Below are 14,730 nucleotides of genomic sequence, written 5' to 3' on the forward strand. Positions count from 1 at the left end.
AGAAGGTTGTGATAGGAAAGATGCCTTAAAATTTTACTGTTGAGAATTGACTCGAAAACTTTTGAAATACAGGACGTTAAAGCAATTGGACGATAGTTGGAGGGTTGGGAGTGGTCACCCTTCTTTGGTACTGGCTGAATGAGAGCAAACTTCCAGGAAGAAGGAAACGTGCGAGTTGACAGATAAAGGTGAAAGAGTTTGCCTAGGCAGGGTGTAAGCACAGAAGCACAGTTCTTGAGAACAACAGGAGGGACTCCATCAGGCCCATATGCCTTGTTAGTATTGAGGCTAGTGATGGCAGAAAATACATCAGCTGAAGAAATTTTAATGTCAGCCATGAGGAAGTCAGAGGCGGGAAGTGATGGAGGAACAGCACCAGAATCGTCTAAGGTGGAATTGGAGGAGAAAGTCTGTGCAAAGAGATCTGCTTTATCAGTAGAAGAAATAGCTACAGAACCATAAGTGTAGAAAAAGAGGAGGAAAGGATGATGAGGTAAAGTTGTTAGAAAGGTTTTTGGCAAGGTGCCAGAAGAAGCAGGAAGAATTTAGAGTTGGAGAATTGAGAGCATTTAGTACGTATGAAATTATTTTTAGCAGAGTGAAGAACAGACTTAGCACGATTCCGGGCAGAAATGTAAAGATGATGTGATTCAGAGGTGGGTTGGCTCCAGTACCTTAGACAGCATTTGAACAAGCGTGATTAAACCATGGCTTTCTTGCGTTAGTCAAAGGATATGAGAAAGGAATGTATGCTTTCATGCCCGAAAGAATAACCTCCGTAATGCGCAAGGCACACTCAGATGGCTCCCGGGCATGGAAGCAATAGTCATTCTAGGGAAAATCAAAGAAGTACCGCCTGAGGTGATAAGGTTGTGATCAGAGGAGCCCAACAGATAGAAAAGATTAACAGTGTAAGCAGAAGGATTAGTTGTAAGGAAGAGGTCAAGTATGTTGGAGCTCTCTCCAAGGCGGTCTGGGATACGGGTAGGGTGCTGTACAAGCTGCTCTAGGTCATTAAGGATAGAAAAGATGTAGGCTTGTTCACCAGGTGGATCAGTGAAAGCAGAGGAGAGCCAAAGGTGGTGGTGAACATTGAAATCTCCTAGAATGGAGATTTCTGAGAAAGGAGAAATGGATAGAATGTGTCCCTTCGTAGAAGTAAGATAGTCGAAGAATTATTGATCGTCATTAGAATTAGGGGATAAGTAAACAACACAGATATATTTAGTCAGAGAATGACAGGAAAGCTGAAGCCAGAGTGTAGAGAATTCAGAAGAATCGAGTTCAGGAATACGAGAGCAAGATAAGTTGTTGCGTATATATACACAACAGCAGCCTTTGGCTTTGAAATGAGTATAGAGAAAGTAGGAGGATACAGAAAAGGGTTTGCTGTCAGTTGCCTCAGACAGCTGTGTCTCAGTTAGAAAAAGAAGGTGATGTTTAGAGGAGGAGAGGTGGTGCTCAACAGAGCGAAAGTTAGAGGAAAGGCCGAGAATGTTGCAGAAATGAAGAAGTGAGTCAGACAATGGTTCCAGGCACCTCGAGTCGTCACCGGGAGAGAGGCGGAAGGTGGGGGAATTTATGGTCCCCCCCCCCCTGGGGACTCCAAGGCTGGGTGATGAGATGCAATGATTTTTTATTTTATTTTGGAAAACGAAGTGTAGTGTGTACTGTGCATGTAGTTTGGTGTAGATAGTTAGAGAAATTTGTGTTGGAGAACATGCTGGCCTACTCTCTGTGTAACTGAGACACTGAAAAAGTTCAGCAAAGAGGAATGGTCAGGAACTAGTCCTGAGGACTGATGAAACGGGAGCTCCAGTACTCCCTGTCATCAGCTTTCCATCCACCTCGGGAGTACTGCCCTGCTCGACTGGTGCTACAGTCAATACCCTCTTTAGACACAAAATGATCCACAGGTATACGTGGCGAGTGATAAGAAGGATGAGTGGTGAACTACACGAACAGAAGGCAATGACTGATTATGTATATGTGGATAATAGGATGAGGTGTGTAATGGGTACAAGATCATACAGAGGTTGGAGGAGTGGAGATTTTGACCACTACATGGTGGTGGTGAATGTCAAAGTTCAAATTATATGGAGAAGTAGGAGAAGGGAAGGACAGGAGGAAGTAGGATATACAAGGAGGGTAGAAAGATTGCAGAAGGATGGGGAAAAAAGGCAGAATATATGAGAGAAGTGGAGGAGCGATTGGGTAAATATGAAGCAAATGGGGGAAGTGGAAGGTGTGTGCAAGATAGTCACAGAAGGAATCTGTGCAGCATGTGAGGTGGTGTATGGGGTGAAGAGAAGGCGAAAGGAAGTGCAAGGAATAGCATAATAGAATGAGGAGGTGACAGGCTGTGGCGCAAAAGAAGAAAGCATACTGTGAGTGGATTTGATACAGAGACGTGGAGGAAGTTGAGAGACGGAAGAGAGTTTTATGTAAAGAGGAAGAGGGAGGAGAAGTGATAAGTAAAATTAAGAAAAAACTGGATGAGGAATTAGGATGGAATCTGAGTGTAAACTGGAGGGAATGTAAGAAAATCATTTGGAAAGAGGCAAAGAGAGTTAGACAGGATGTTAAAGAAGTAAGACGGGGAGTGAAAAATAGAAATGGTTGATTGCTGGTGGAGAAGGGAGGAAAAATGAGTATATGGAGAGAACACTTTAAAGAATTGTTGAACATAGAGAACGAAAGTAATGCAAGTAAGAGTGACTGGGGAATGGCTGGGATAAGGAGGGATGTGAGAGAGGAGGAAGAAATCAGTAGGATGGGTGTTGTGGAAGTAATGAAGAAAGTCAAAATAGCGAAAGCCCGAGGAATTGATGTAGTGCGAGGTGAAATGCTGAAGCTTGAGGGAGAGATATTGATAGAATGGATAGGCTATGGAAGATGTGCAGATTGGCTTGGGAGAAAGGTAGAGTCCCTGAGGATTGGAAGTCAGGTATAATTATTCTCCTGTACAAAGAAAAGGGGGGAAAAGAAGTGTATGGTAATCACTGGGGCATTTGTCTTCTTAGTGGAAAAGGAAAAGTACATGGTAGGATACTGACAAAGTTAGGGAAATAACAGAGGAATTAGTTGGAGAAGAACAACAAGGTTTTAGGAGGGCAAGGGGTTGTGTTGAACAGATCTTCATTATTAGGTCTTTGGAGGAAAAGTTTCTGGAGAGGAGAAAGAAGTTGTATGCAGCCTTCCTGGATTTGGAGAAGCATATGACAAGGTGGATAGACAAGGAATGTGGAAAGAATTAAGAATATATGGAGTAAATAGGAAGTTCTTGAATGCCGCGAAGAGTATGTATGAGGGTGCTAAGGCTGCAGTGCGTGTGGATAGTGAACTGAGTGAATTTTTCTATTTTAATGTTGGTTTGAAACAGGAATGTGTAATGTCCCCATGGTTGTTCAGTCTGTATATGGATGAGGTTATAAAAGAGGTACAAGGTAGGGCAGTGGATGCTGAAGCGACCCTAATGAGAGAGGGCTGTGTTTAGAAACTCCCTGTACAGTTGTTTGTACAAGATACTGAATTGTTGAGTGAAGACGAAGAGGAAATGCAAGGCTTGGTACATGAGTTTTTGAGAGTGTAAGAAACGGAATCTAAAGGTGAATGTAAGGAAGAGTCAAGTTATGGTCGTCGAAAATAATGAAACCATTGAATGTAGAGTGAGGATGGAAGATGAGAAAATGGAAAGTTTGAGTGTATTTAAGTACTTGGGAAGTGTGATGAGTAAGGATGGAAGTATAGAGGGTGAAGTGCTTGAAAGGGTACAACAGGGAAGAAAGTTTTTTTTTTTTTTTTTTTTTTTTTTTAAAGCAGTGATAAGGAGGGAAGTGAGCAAAGTACTAAAAAAGGGGCTGAATGACCGTATTATGATGACAACCCTAACTTATGGAAGTGATGATTGGATCTTGTTGGAAGGACACAAATCATGAGTGAGAGCAGTGGAAATGAGTTATTTGAAAGGAGCATGTGGAGTTACGTGGACAGAGAGACTGACAAATGAGGAAGTGAAGAAGCGTTGTGGTGTGGATGCGGATGCGACAAAAAGCGTTAGAAATACACTGAGGTGGTTTGACCATGTGGAGAGAATGAAGAGCGAGAGATTAACGAGGAGAGTGTATGCAAGAGAGGTGGAGGGGGGGAGAGGGAGGAGGGAGGTCGAGGATGAGATGGAGGGATGGTGTGGAGAGGCATACAAGAGAGGGGGGTGTAAGCTGGGAGCATGGCAGTGAAATGGCTTTGGACAGGGCGACATGGAGGCGATTTGTTTGTGACCACGCATTACGGGACTGAGGCGTCTGGCAATTTATATATATATAGATAGATAGATAGATAGATAGATAGATAGATAGATATAGATAGATAGATAGATAGATATGTATGTATGTATATATATCATCATCATCATCATCATCAGCCATTACTAGTCCACTGCTGAACAAAGGCCTCCTCCAACCTTTTCCACGAATTCCTTGACTGAGCCAATCTTTGCCACGTTTTCACTGCAAATTTCTCTGTCTCATCTCTCCATCTCCTGTCTGGCCTTTTTCTGCTACGCTTACATTCTCTTGGTGTCCAGTCAGTCAGCCTCTTGCTCCATCGGTTATCCCTTATTCTAGCTATATGGCCTGCCCACCTCCATTTCTGTTCTTTTATAACTTCTATAATATTTATGACTTTAGTCTACTATCTCACCCAAGCTGATCTTTTCCTGTGTCTTAATGAGTTATGATTGCAGACACAGGAGAGGGACCCGCAAATTGTTGCCATGTACTATCAATCGTATTTTTCAAAGTTTTGCTTTTTTAGAAAATGAGAATGCTGTGGTTATGATTTTTGAGCACATGAATCATCACCGTCAGCTCAGATATTCCCAAGAGTACTCACAGTCATCGAAAATTTACATTATCACATTAAAAAATGTATATAAATAACTTGATTGCAACCGTTCAGCCGCTCCCCTCAAGGGCCTCATCCTGGTTAGACGCGGACAAAAATGATTCCCGCGTGGTTTTCGCGTTCAGTACGACTCCCCTAGTGTTGTACTTCTTCCACAGGGAAATAATTCTCCTCCGCTTCACGAAATTTTAACGTACTTTAACTTTCGTTGTTCGGTACAACTGAGATTCTCAGGTTGTGGCGATATGTGTGCCGGTGAAGCAGGAGGTGGCTACGGGGAGGAAGGTGAAGGAGGCAGGGATGGCGGATTTTGGCTGATTAAAAGTGTTGGGTGATGACACTAACAATTCCTGTGCTTGTCACTGAAGGTGAAGCCAGGTGTGTGGGGGTAAGGAACAATGTATAACAGAGTATTAGATCGTGGGTGAGAGATGAAGAGAGAACAGGTTGGGAAGGACCTCGGGTTGGGGATGAAGTGGAAGGAGGTTGAAAAGGAACTGGAATTCAGAATGGTGGTTGGGAAGGACAAGGGGTTGGGAATGGTGACTGAGATGCAGACACAGTGATTCAAGCCATGAACACAGGGAGCCTGGCCAATTCCGGCTGGCGTCGCTGACCAGAACACACATATCCAAGAACCTCCCTGTAACCTGCTGTACATGACTAATCACGACGCCAGAGAAAATGTTCGACCAAAGAATATGCAAGTTTTCCGGGTTAGATACAGAAGCATTTTATTTAAATTTTACTATTTTACCTCGTGCTTCTGTATATCTATCAGTAACACAAATGATAGTTTAATTGATTTGTAAAAGATTGCATTTAAAAAAAAGCTAGAAAAAAAGCTAGCCGCCAGACAGAAAATTTACCAGCCAAATTACAAGGAAAAGAGTTAGATCCAGCGGAAAAAAAATTGGCAACAGTGCATATAAATCATCTGGCCTGTTAATATAACTTCTGGCTGCACTCTGTAATGTGAGATGCAACCTGTAAATCTAATAATCGTAAGCGAACCATAAATGTTTATGAAAAACAAGACTTGCCTGCATATAATGGAAATCGGTTATATTGCAGGTTTATATATTTCCGTCTGCTGCACAATCTCCACTAAATTCCGATATTATAATATTTTCCTTAAATTGTCCACACTTGCACTTACTCTCATTCCGATGTTCACTGCTTACTTACTGTATTTCAGCGCATTACATTTCCACATTTACTCTCAATTTCCTCGGTTTATATTCTTTCCATTTCAGATACCACTCTTTAAATCTTCTCACAGTAGGTCTCTAGACTAAAGTCATTTACAGACATTAAACTGTTTCTCTTCTTAGTTTCTATCCAAGTATTAACATGTCCTTACTCATATTTGTCATTATCATCATCATCATCACTACCAACTATTACTTCAGGCATAAATTACCCCTTCAATAAGGCAATTATGTTTAAATCAACTTTGGACATATTCGGGCCATTTTTTTTTTTTTTGAAAGAGATATTGTGACCTCTGTTTATATATATATATATATATATATATATATATATATATATATATATATATATATATATATAACGATTAAAGTCTGCGTACCACAGAAGTTTAGTTTCTAAAAATAATCTGAAAATAGCAGGGAAAAAAAAAAAACATAATATGCCACCGGATTTACAAGGACAGAGATACACCAGTAGAGCTGCAGCAAAAATTGGAATGTTCATATATTGTTTCACGAATATTAGTATCGCAAAACACACACACACACACACACATATATATATATATCAGTAACACAGAGAGTAGGCCAGCATGCTCTCCAATACAAGTTTCTCTACCTACACCAAAATACATGCACAGTACACACTACAGTTCCTTTTCCAAAATTCAAAAGGAAAATAGCTTCAGAAAATCAGGCCTCGGAATCCCCAAGGAGGGGGGGACCATAAATTCCCCGACTATCAGCCTCTCTCCCGGTGACGACTTGAGCTGCCTGGAACCACTGTCTGACTAACTTCTTCATTTCTATAACATTCGCGGCCTTACCTCTAACTTTCGCTCTGTTGAGCACCACCTCTCCTCCTCTAAACCTCACCTTCTTTTCCTAACTGAGACTCAGCTGTCTGAGGCAACTGACAGCAAACCTTTTTTCTGTATCCTCCTACTTTCTCTATACTCATTTCAAAGCCAAAGGTGGATGTTGTGTATATATACGCAATGACTTATCTTGCTCTTGTCTTCCTGAACTCGATTCTTCTGATTTCTCTTCACTCTGACTTCGGCTTTCCTGACATTCCCTGACTAAATTTATCTGCGCTGTTTACTTATCCCCTAATGCTACTGAATATTAAAAATTCTTCGACTGTCCTACTTCTACGGTGGAACACATTCTATCCATTTCTCCTCTCACTGAAAACTCCATTCAAGGAGATTTCAATGTTCTCCACCACCTTTGGCTCTCCTTTCCTTTCACTGATCCATCTTGTGAACAAGCCCACATCTTTTCTATCCTTAATGACCTAGAGCAGCTTGTACAGCACCCTACCCATATCCCTGACCTCCTTGGAGAGAGCTCCAACGTACTTGACCTCTTCCTTACAACTAATCCTTCTGCTTTCACTGTTAATCTTTTCTCTCTGTTGGGCTCCTCTGATCACAACCTTATCACCTTCACCTGTCCTATTGCTCCAGTACGGCCTGTGGACCCTCCAAAGAAACGTCGTCTGTGGCACCTTGGGGCTGCGGATTGGAAGGCCTTCAGGGAGTACTTCTTTGATTTTCCCTGGAATGATTATTGTTTCCATGGCCGGGAGCCATCTGAGTGTGCGTTGTGCATTACTGAGGTTATTCTTTTGGGCATGGAAGCATACATTCCTTTCTCATATCCTTTGACTAATGCAAGAAAGCCTTGGTTTAATCACGCTTGTTCAAATGCTGTCCGCATCAAGGAGAGGGCCTATGAAAGGTACCAGAGCCAACCCACCCCTGAATCACATCTTTTATACATTTCTGCCCGGAATCGTGCTAAAGTCTGTCCTTCACTCTGCTAAAAATAATTTCATTCGTACTAAATGCTCTCACCTCTCCAACTCGAATTCTTCTCACTCCTTCTGGCACCTTGCCAAAAACCTTTCTAACAACTTTACCTCATCATTCTTCCCTCCTCTTTTCTACTCTGATGGCTCTGTAGCTATTTCTTCTACTGATAAAGCAGATCTCTTCACTCAGACTTTCTCCTCCAATTCCACCTTAACCGATTCCGGTGCTGTTCCTCCATCACTTCACCTCTCTGATTTTCCCATGGCTGACATTAAAATTTCTTCAGCTGATGTATTTTCTGCCATCACAGGCCTCAATACTAACAAGCATATGGGCCTGATGGAGTCCCTCCTGTTGTTCTCAAGGACTGTGCTTCTATGCTTACACCCTGCCTAGGCAAACCCTTTCGCCTTTGTCTGTTAACTTGTACCTTTCCTTCTTGGTGGAAGTTTGCTCTCATTCAGCCAGTCCCAAAGAAGGATGACCATTCCCAACCCTCCAACTATCGTCCAATTGCTTTAACATCCTGTGTCTCTAAAGTTTTTGAAGTCAATTGTCAAAAGAAAAATTTTAGAGCATCTTTCCTATCACAACCTTTCTGATCGTCAGTATGGTTTCCGTCAGGGACGCTTCACTGGCGATCTTCTCACCTACCTTTCAGACTCCTGATCATCCTCCTTTCGGGACTTTGGCGAAAGCTTTGCTATTGCACCTAACATCTTAAAGACTTTCTATCGAGTCTGGCATAAATCTTTAATTTCCAAACTGTCCTCTTACGGTTTTCTATCCTTCTATCTGTGCCTTCATCTCTAGCTTCAATTATGGTCGTTCTACAGCCGCTGTTCTAGACGGCCATCGTTCTTCTTCTAGATCTATTAACAGTGGTGTTCCTCAGGGCTCTGTCCTATTACCAACTCTCTTCCTTCTATTCATCAATGACATTCTAAGCTGTACATCTAACCCTATCCACTCATACGCTGATGATTCAAACCTTCACCTTTCCATTTGGTTCCTTGAACGCCTATGTGAGCAGTTACTTCAATAAACAAGGGATGAGGCTATGGCACACCTAATGTCTGACTTGGCTTGTATCTCTGACTGGGGTAAAAATAATCTTGTTGTTTTTAATGCATCTAAGACTCAGTTCTTACACCTATCAAACCGACAAAATCTTCCACAGGTGTACCCACTAATGTTTAATAATATTCAGCTTAATCCTGCATCATCCTTGAATATGCTTGGGGTTTCATTCACTCGGGACTAATCTTGGAATGATCATATTACATCTCTTGTAAAATCAGCTTCCAAGAGATTAAGTTTGCTAAGCCGACTCCATTCCTTCTTTACCCCTGTACAATTGCTGACTCTATACACGAGTTTTATCCGCCCCTTTGTGGAGTACAACTCTCATGTGTGGGGAGGTTCCTCATATACATCTCTTCTCAATAGGGTGAAGTCAAAGGCTTTTCGTCTCATTAACTCTCCTCCTTTTTCTGGCTCCCTTCAACCTCTGTCTCTTCGCCGCACTGTTGCATCTTTATCTCTTTTCTATCGCTACTTCAATGGTCATTGCTTCTCTGAACTGTTTACTTGCATCCCTCCACCTCTACGACGGGCGTGTAGCACCCGTCTAGCAGCAAACTCTCATCCCTTTTCTGTCCAACTCTCTAATGCAAGAGTTAACCGTTACTCTCAGTCCTTCATTTATACAACAAGTCAGCTCTGGAACTGTCTCCCTCGGTCTGTATTTCCTACTTCCTATGGTCTCCAGTCTTTCAAACGCAGTGTGTCCAGGCATCTCGAAATGATCGGATCTTGAATTTGGCTCTCTCTTATATTTTGTTTTTCCCTTCGAGGGAACAGTTGTTGTGGGCTCATAGCCTTTGGTTCCTTCTTCCTCACAAATATATATATATATATATATATATATATATATATATATATATACTGTATACACACACACACACACACACACATATATATATATATATAAATATATATAAATATATATATATATATATATAAATATATATATATATATATATATATATATATATATATATATATATATATATATATATATATATATATATATATATATATATCAGAATTCAGACTCGATTTCCTAATGGAGGTACAACATTCGCAGACTCCAGTTACGAATTCCCCAGAAGCTCGTAGTGGTGGCTGGATCCCCTTTAAAAGCAACTAAAAGGTTTTTTTTGCCACGGTGAAATTCCGCTTAACAGTTTTGCTTGGAAGGAAATGCCCCTCGTTCATATCTGCCTCAAAAGACGGTGGTATAGTCTGCTTTATCAACACTTGCAGGCATTAGGTTGCTCCTTGTTTTGTTGTGAAGGTGATCATTATATTACCCGATAATGAATACATTTGTTATGGTTCCAGAAGTATCAAAAATATCGTTAATAAGTAAAAAATGACATAACATACTTGTCACTGCATGATTTAGGTGACGAATATACGATATTAATTTAGTGTTGCAACCTCCATAAGATTTCATTTGTCTTGGTGGGTCAGTACAAGCTATATATTTACATCTCTTGCAAAATGTCTCACCTTTAATTGATAGAAGCTTCTGGAGGAAGCAAGAAGGAAATAAAGACTTGTCCTGGTTTTAATAATTTAATTTCGGTTGAACTTTGGTCATCCCTGGAAGAGTCCTTGTAAGTTAAACTTTTCCCCTGCCTTCGAACTCCAATCGTTTAAATCCAGTATGTAACTTGCTTTTGGCTTCATTTGATCTGAACTTCTATGGAAAGGACACTTGTTATATGTTTTGCGCAGCGGAGATAAACATAACTGCTTTTGCTAAAACACAGAGAAGGAATGTGGTGTCTGAGAATATGAGGGAGAGGAGTGACGTATGTTGTGCAAAGATTACTGAATGTCAGTGAGGCGTATGTAATAATAATGTTATGTGGTAAAGAGAACGGAGTAAAATACCTTTGAGAAATATATCAGATTTCATGAATGTATGAAGCTGTTCTAGTCAGTAACTGTCACTTGTACACAAATATAGGTGAAGTGCGTGCAAAAAAATTCGTTGGATAAAATTCGTAAATGCTATAGGAAAGATGTATGGAGGAATAAATACAAAGAAGGTAAGGAATATATAAGAATGACCGGTGAATGGTAAACAGTTTAGCAATAGGAGTGGTAAAATGGTGCTGAACAGAAAACTGCAACGAGAAATATAGCGGGGTAAGCATACTGTGTGTTCAGGACTGTATAGTATTATCTATATTTATGCATCTGGAAGAAATAAATGGCAAGATGATAAGAGAAGGATGGGAGAAGGTTGTATGTATGCATGGTGTAGATGGAATTCTATTGAATACTGTAAATGGTTTTTGTGATGAAAGTAAACCTTGTTTAAAGATGTGTGTGTGTAAAAGTGAGTAAATCAATATCAGTGCTGGGGTGAGACAAGAGTTATGTCCCTATGGTAACATACTGTACAAGTGCTCGTGGGCCCGAATTCGTGGACCCTTCGGGCCCCCCACACTTGCTTCTATGGAGGGGTCTCACGCTGCGCGTTCACTTTCTCGTGCTTCGCACTCCTTTCCTCGCGCTTTGCGCACGCATTGCGATCATTTCAGATAATTTGATTCACGTTTATGCGCTGTTCTAGTCTAACGTTGTCACTATCGACCATCAAGGCGCCTTCGAAGGGCCCACGATGGTCCGTTTATGTGCTGTTCTAGTCTAACGTTGTCACTTGGATTTTTTGCAGCTAACCAATTGATCGTGTTATTTGCAGCTTCAGGAATGGAACCCAAGTTGTCCAAACGCAAGTCCGAAATACACACACAGACACACGGCTACTGCTATAGTATATTTTAGTTGTAGCTATGGGCCAAAAATTCTACGGATATCCTATGCCGGGCGCTGGGAGAGGAGTTTTTTGGTCAAAATGTGATTGCTCATTAAATATAGTAAAAGTTTTTCAATCGTTAGGGGACCAAGTTTTTTCACATCAGCGAATTTTTTGTGAGTTTTGTGCCAATTTTGGTGCAGTTTGAATGTGTAGTTTCAGCTGCCCGAAACACACACACACACACACACACACACACACACACACACACACACACACACATGGCTAGTGCTATAGTACAGGGTTCTTCAAACTTTTTCAGTCGTGACCCAGTTTTTACTATGACATAATTCTCGCGACCCATACAGAAAGATCTTGTACAAATGACCAGAATTATCAATGTCAAAGAATACAAGGCCAAAAACTGAAGCACAATAATTATGATAAAAAGGCATTCTAACCAGAATTATAACCATGTAATGTTAGTAATTGTATATATATATATATATATATATATATATATATATATATATATATATATATATATATATATATATATATATATATATAAAATGTGTGTGTGTGTATGCTTTCAATAAAGTGTGGCAAGCATAGAAAAATTTCCACTTAATTTGCACATAGTCTTACCTATTCAGTGACTTGGGTGGGCTTGCTTGTTGGCTGTTATCCTGGACCAGTTTGGTTTGCAGGAAGATAGGGCCACACGCATATCAATGGTGGCATCAAGGCGATTTCTTTCCTTGGACTTCAACTTCGTTAAGACTGAGAAACCAGCCTCACACATGTACGTGGTTGTAAAAGGTAGCAAGAGAGTGACACTTTCCTTACTTAAATTGGGATAGTCCTTGGATAGGCTTAACCAGAAAGATGACAATGTTGATGTCTTGTGCCTCATTCTTGATGAATTATCACTAGTTAGGCGGACTAACTCTCCTTCCTTACTGGGTGTAAAGTTTAATTCAACAACTGAATCTGGGGTTTCAAATAGAAATGGATCTTTTACCCAGTGTTTTTCTTTGAAATGAGTCATTTTTTCTTCTGGAAAATACCGTTCAAAGCTGGCTGACAGAGACTGAAGGTGGATGTCTATATCCTTTTTTATTTTCTGCAAACATTCTTCATTGACATGGTTTTCCTCAATGTGTTGCAAAAGTGTGGGGAACATATAGTAAACAGGCTGGTCTGCTTTAACTCTTGCTTGCCAAATCTTTAGTGATTTCTTAAATGTTTGTACTTCCTCCGTGTGTTTGAATATATCATTCTCCTTTCCTTGTAGTTTTAGATTAAGTTCATTGAGCTTTGAGAAAATGTCTGCTAAATATGATAGCTGTGCAAGCCACTCATTCCTGACAAATAGTTCTGCCATTGGAGATTTCTTTACTAGAAGGAATATATTTTCCTCCATCCTTAGTTCATATATCCTGGTTAAAACTCTTCCTCGGGAAAGCCACCTGACTTCAGTATGGTACAACAAGTGTGACTGGTCAGCTCCCATTTCACAGCAAAGTTGTTCAAACAAACGGCTATTCAATGAACTTCCTTTGATAAGATTGACAAGTTTTACAGCTTCATTTAAAACATTTTTCAAGCTGGCAGGGATTCCTTTTGCAGCCAAAGCTTCACGATGAATGAAACAATGATTCCAAGTTACATTATTACCTGCAGCCTCTGATATTTTGCTCACAACACCACTATTTTTTCCTGTCATATTTGCTGCTCCATCTGTGGTGACGCCCTTGCAGTTTGCCCAGTTCAGTTTATATTTTCCAGTTACACAGTCATTCAACACTCTGAAGACCTCTGACCCTGTTGTGTGTGTAGGTAAGGTCAAGCAGCACAATATATCCTCCAAGAAGTCATCTTCCCATGGATATCTCACATAAACCAGGAGTGTTGCACAATTAGCTATGTCGGTACTTTCATCCAGCTGGATAGCATACCCTTCACCTTCAGCAGCCTGGAGGCGTGAAACCAACTGAAATTCCAAATCTTCTGCAATATCACTAATCCTCCGAGATACTGTTGTGTCACTGACAGGGACACATTTAACTTTCTCTGCCAATTTCTCATCAAGCACTGTAGTCACTATATCTAATGTGGCTGGAAGGATAAGTTTTCCACCAAAAGTATATGCCACTTTCTCTTTTGCTATTCGATAAGCAACTAGATAAGAAGCCAGTTGCACTTTATCATTGTGAGTGGTTGATTTACTAAGGATTTTCACTGATAAATTCAATTGTTCCTTTTTTCTTTGAAAAAATTCTACTGATTTTCCTACTAGTTCAACATGTTTCGATTCAAGGTGCCTCTTTAATTTTGAAGGCTTCAAACTTTCATTTGCAAGAACTTCATTGCAAATAACACACTGTGGCCTGGGTTCTTGTTTATCTTTATCATACTTAATAAATCCATACTTCAAGAATTCTTCACTATATTGCCTTAGCCATGATTTCTTCTTCTTGGCAAGAGGCTCAGAAGAGGGCACAGGCGATGATGCCTCACCCATAGGAGACATAGCAGGCTTCTCTGCCACTGACTTTGTCTTTCTCACTTGAACAAGAAGGCTTTGGTGCCTGAGTAGCAATGGCACCCTTTCTAATAACAAATCGATCCATTTGATATGAGTGTGGGTGTATGAACTGTTATATAACTAAAGGAGACTTCTGCACACTCTTAAAACTCAAATGTAACTAAACCCGTTTTCGTTTCAAAGCTGGAAGTACTCGTCGCAGCTTACGCGTTCGATTCACGTTTGCCACCCCCACCACCACTGCCTCACCCACCTCTCTCTCCCTCTCTCTCTCTCTCTCTCTCTCTCTCAAGAAGGCTAATATTTGTGCTATGATTTTGTTTTATTGATAATTAAATATATGAATATTCGAGTATAAAACTGTGTTAGGTGGGTTCACGTATGAACTTCATATTTATTCTATTGTCA

At 40.5% G+C, this 14,730-nt stretch overlaps 1 protein-coding gene across 1 annotated transcript in view; it reads right to left on the minus strand.

Moving 5' to 3' along the window:
* The window catches only part of LOC145398310 (protein FAM200B-like), a 127,875-nt gene extending 113,568 nt beyond the window's left edge, over window positions 1-14,307 (minus strand). The window contains exons 1-2 of the mRNA XM_080271201.1: window positions 13,452-14,307; window positions 12,842-13,061 (exon numbers count right to left, since the gene is read on the minus strand). Coding sequence (XP_080127327.1) covers window positions 12,842-13,061; window positions 13,452-14,307 — 1,076 coding nt within the window. The remainder of the gene's footprint in view (window positions 1-12,841; window positions 13,062-13,451) is intronic.
* Between the last annotated feature and the right edge of the window lie 423 nt (window positions 14,308-14,730).

The sequence above is a fragment of the Coenobita brevimanus genome, chromosome 5 (assembly GCF_032717465.1).
Source record: "Coenobita brevimanus isolate Jiangsu-jjx chromosome 5, ASM3271746v2, whole genome shotgun sequence".
In the NCBI taxonomy this organism is placed as follows: domain Eukaryota; kingdom Metazoa; phylum Arthropoda; class Malacostraca; order Decapoda; family Coenobitidae; genus Coenobita; species Coenobita brevimanus.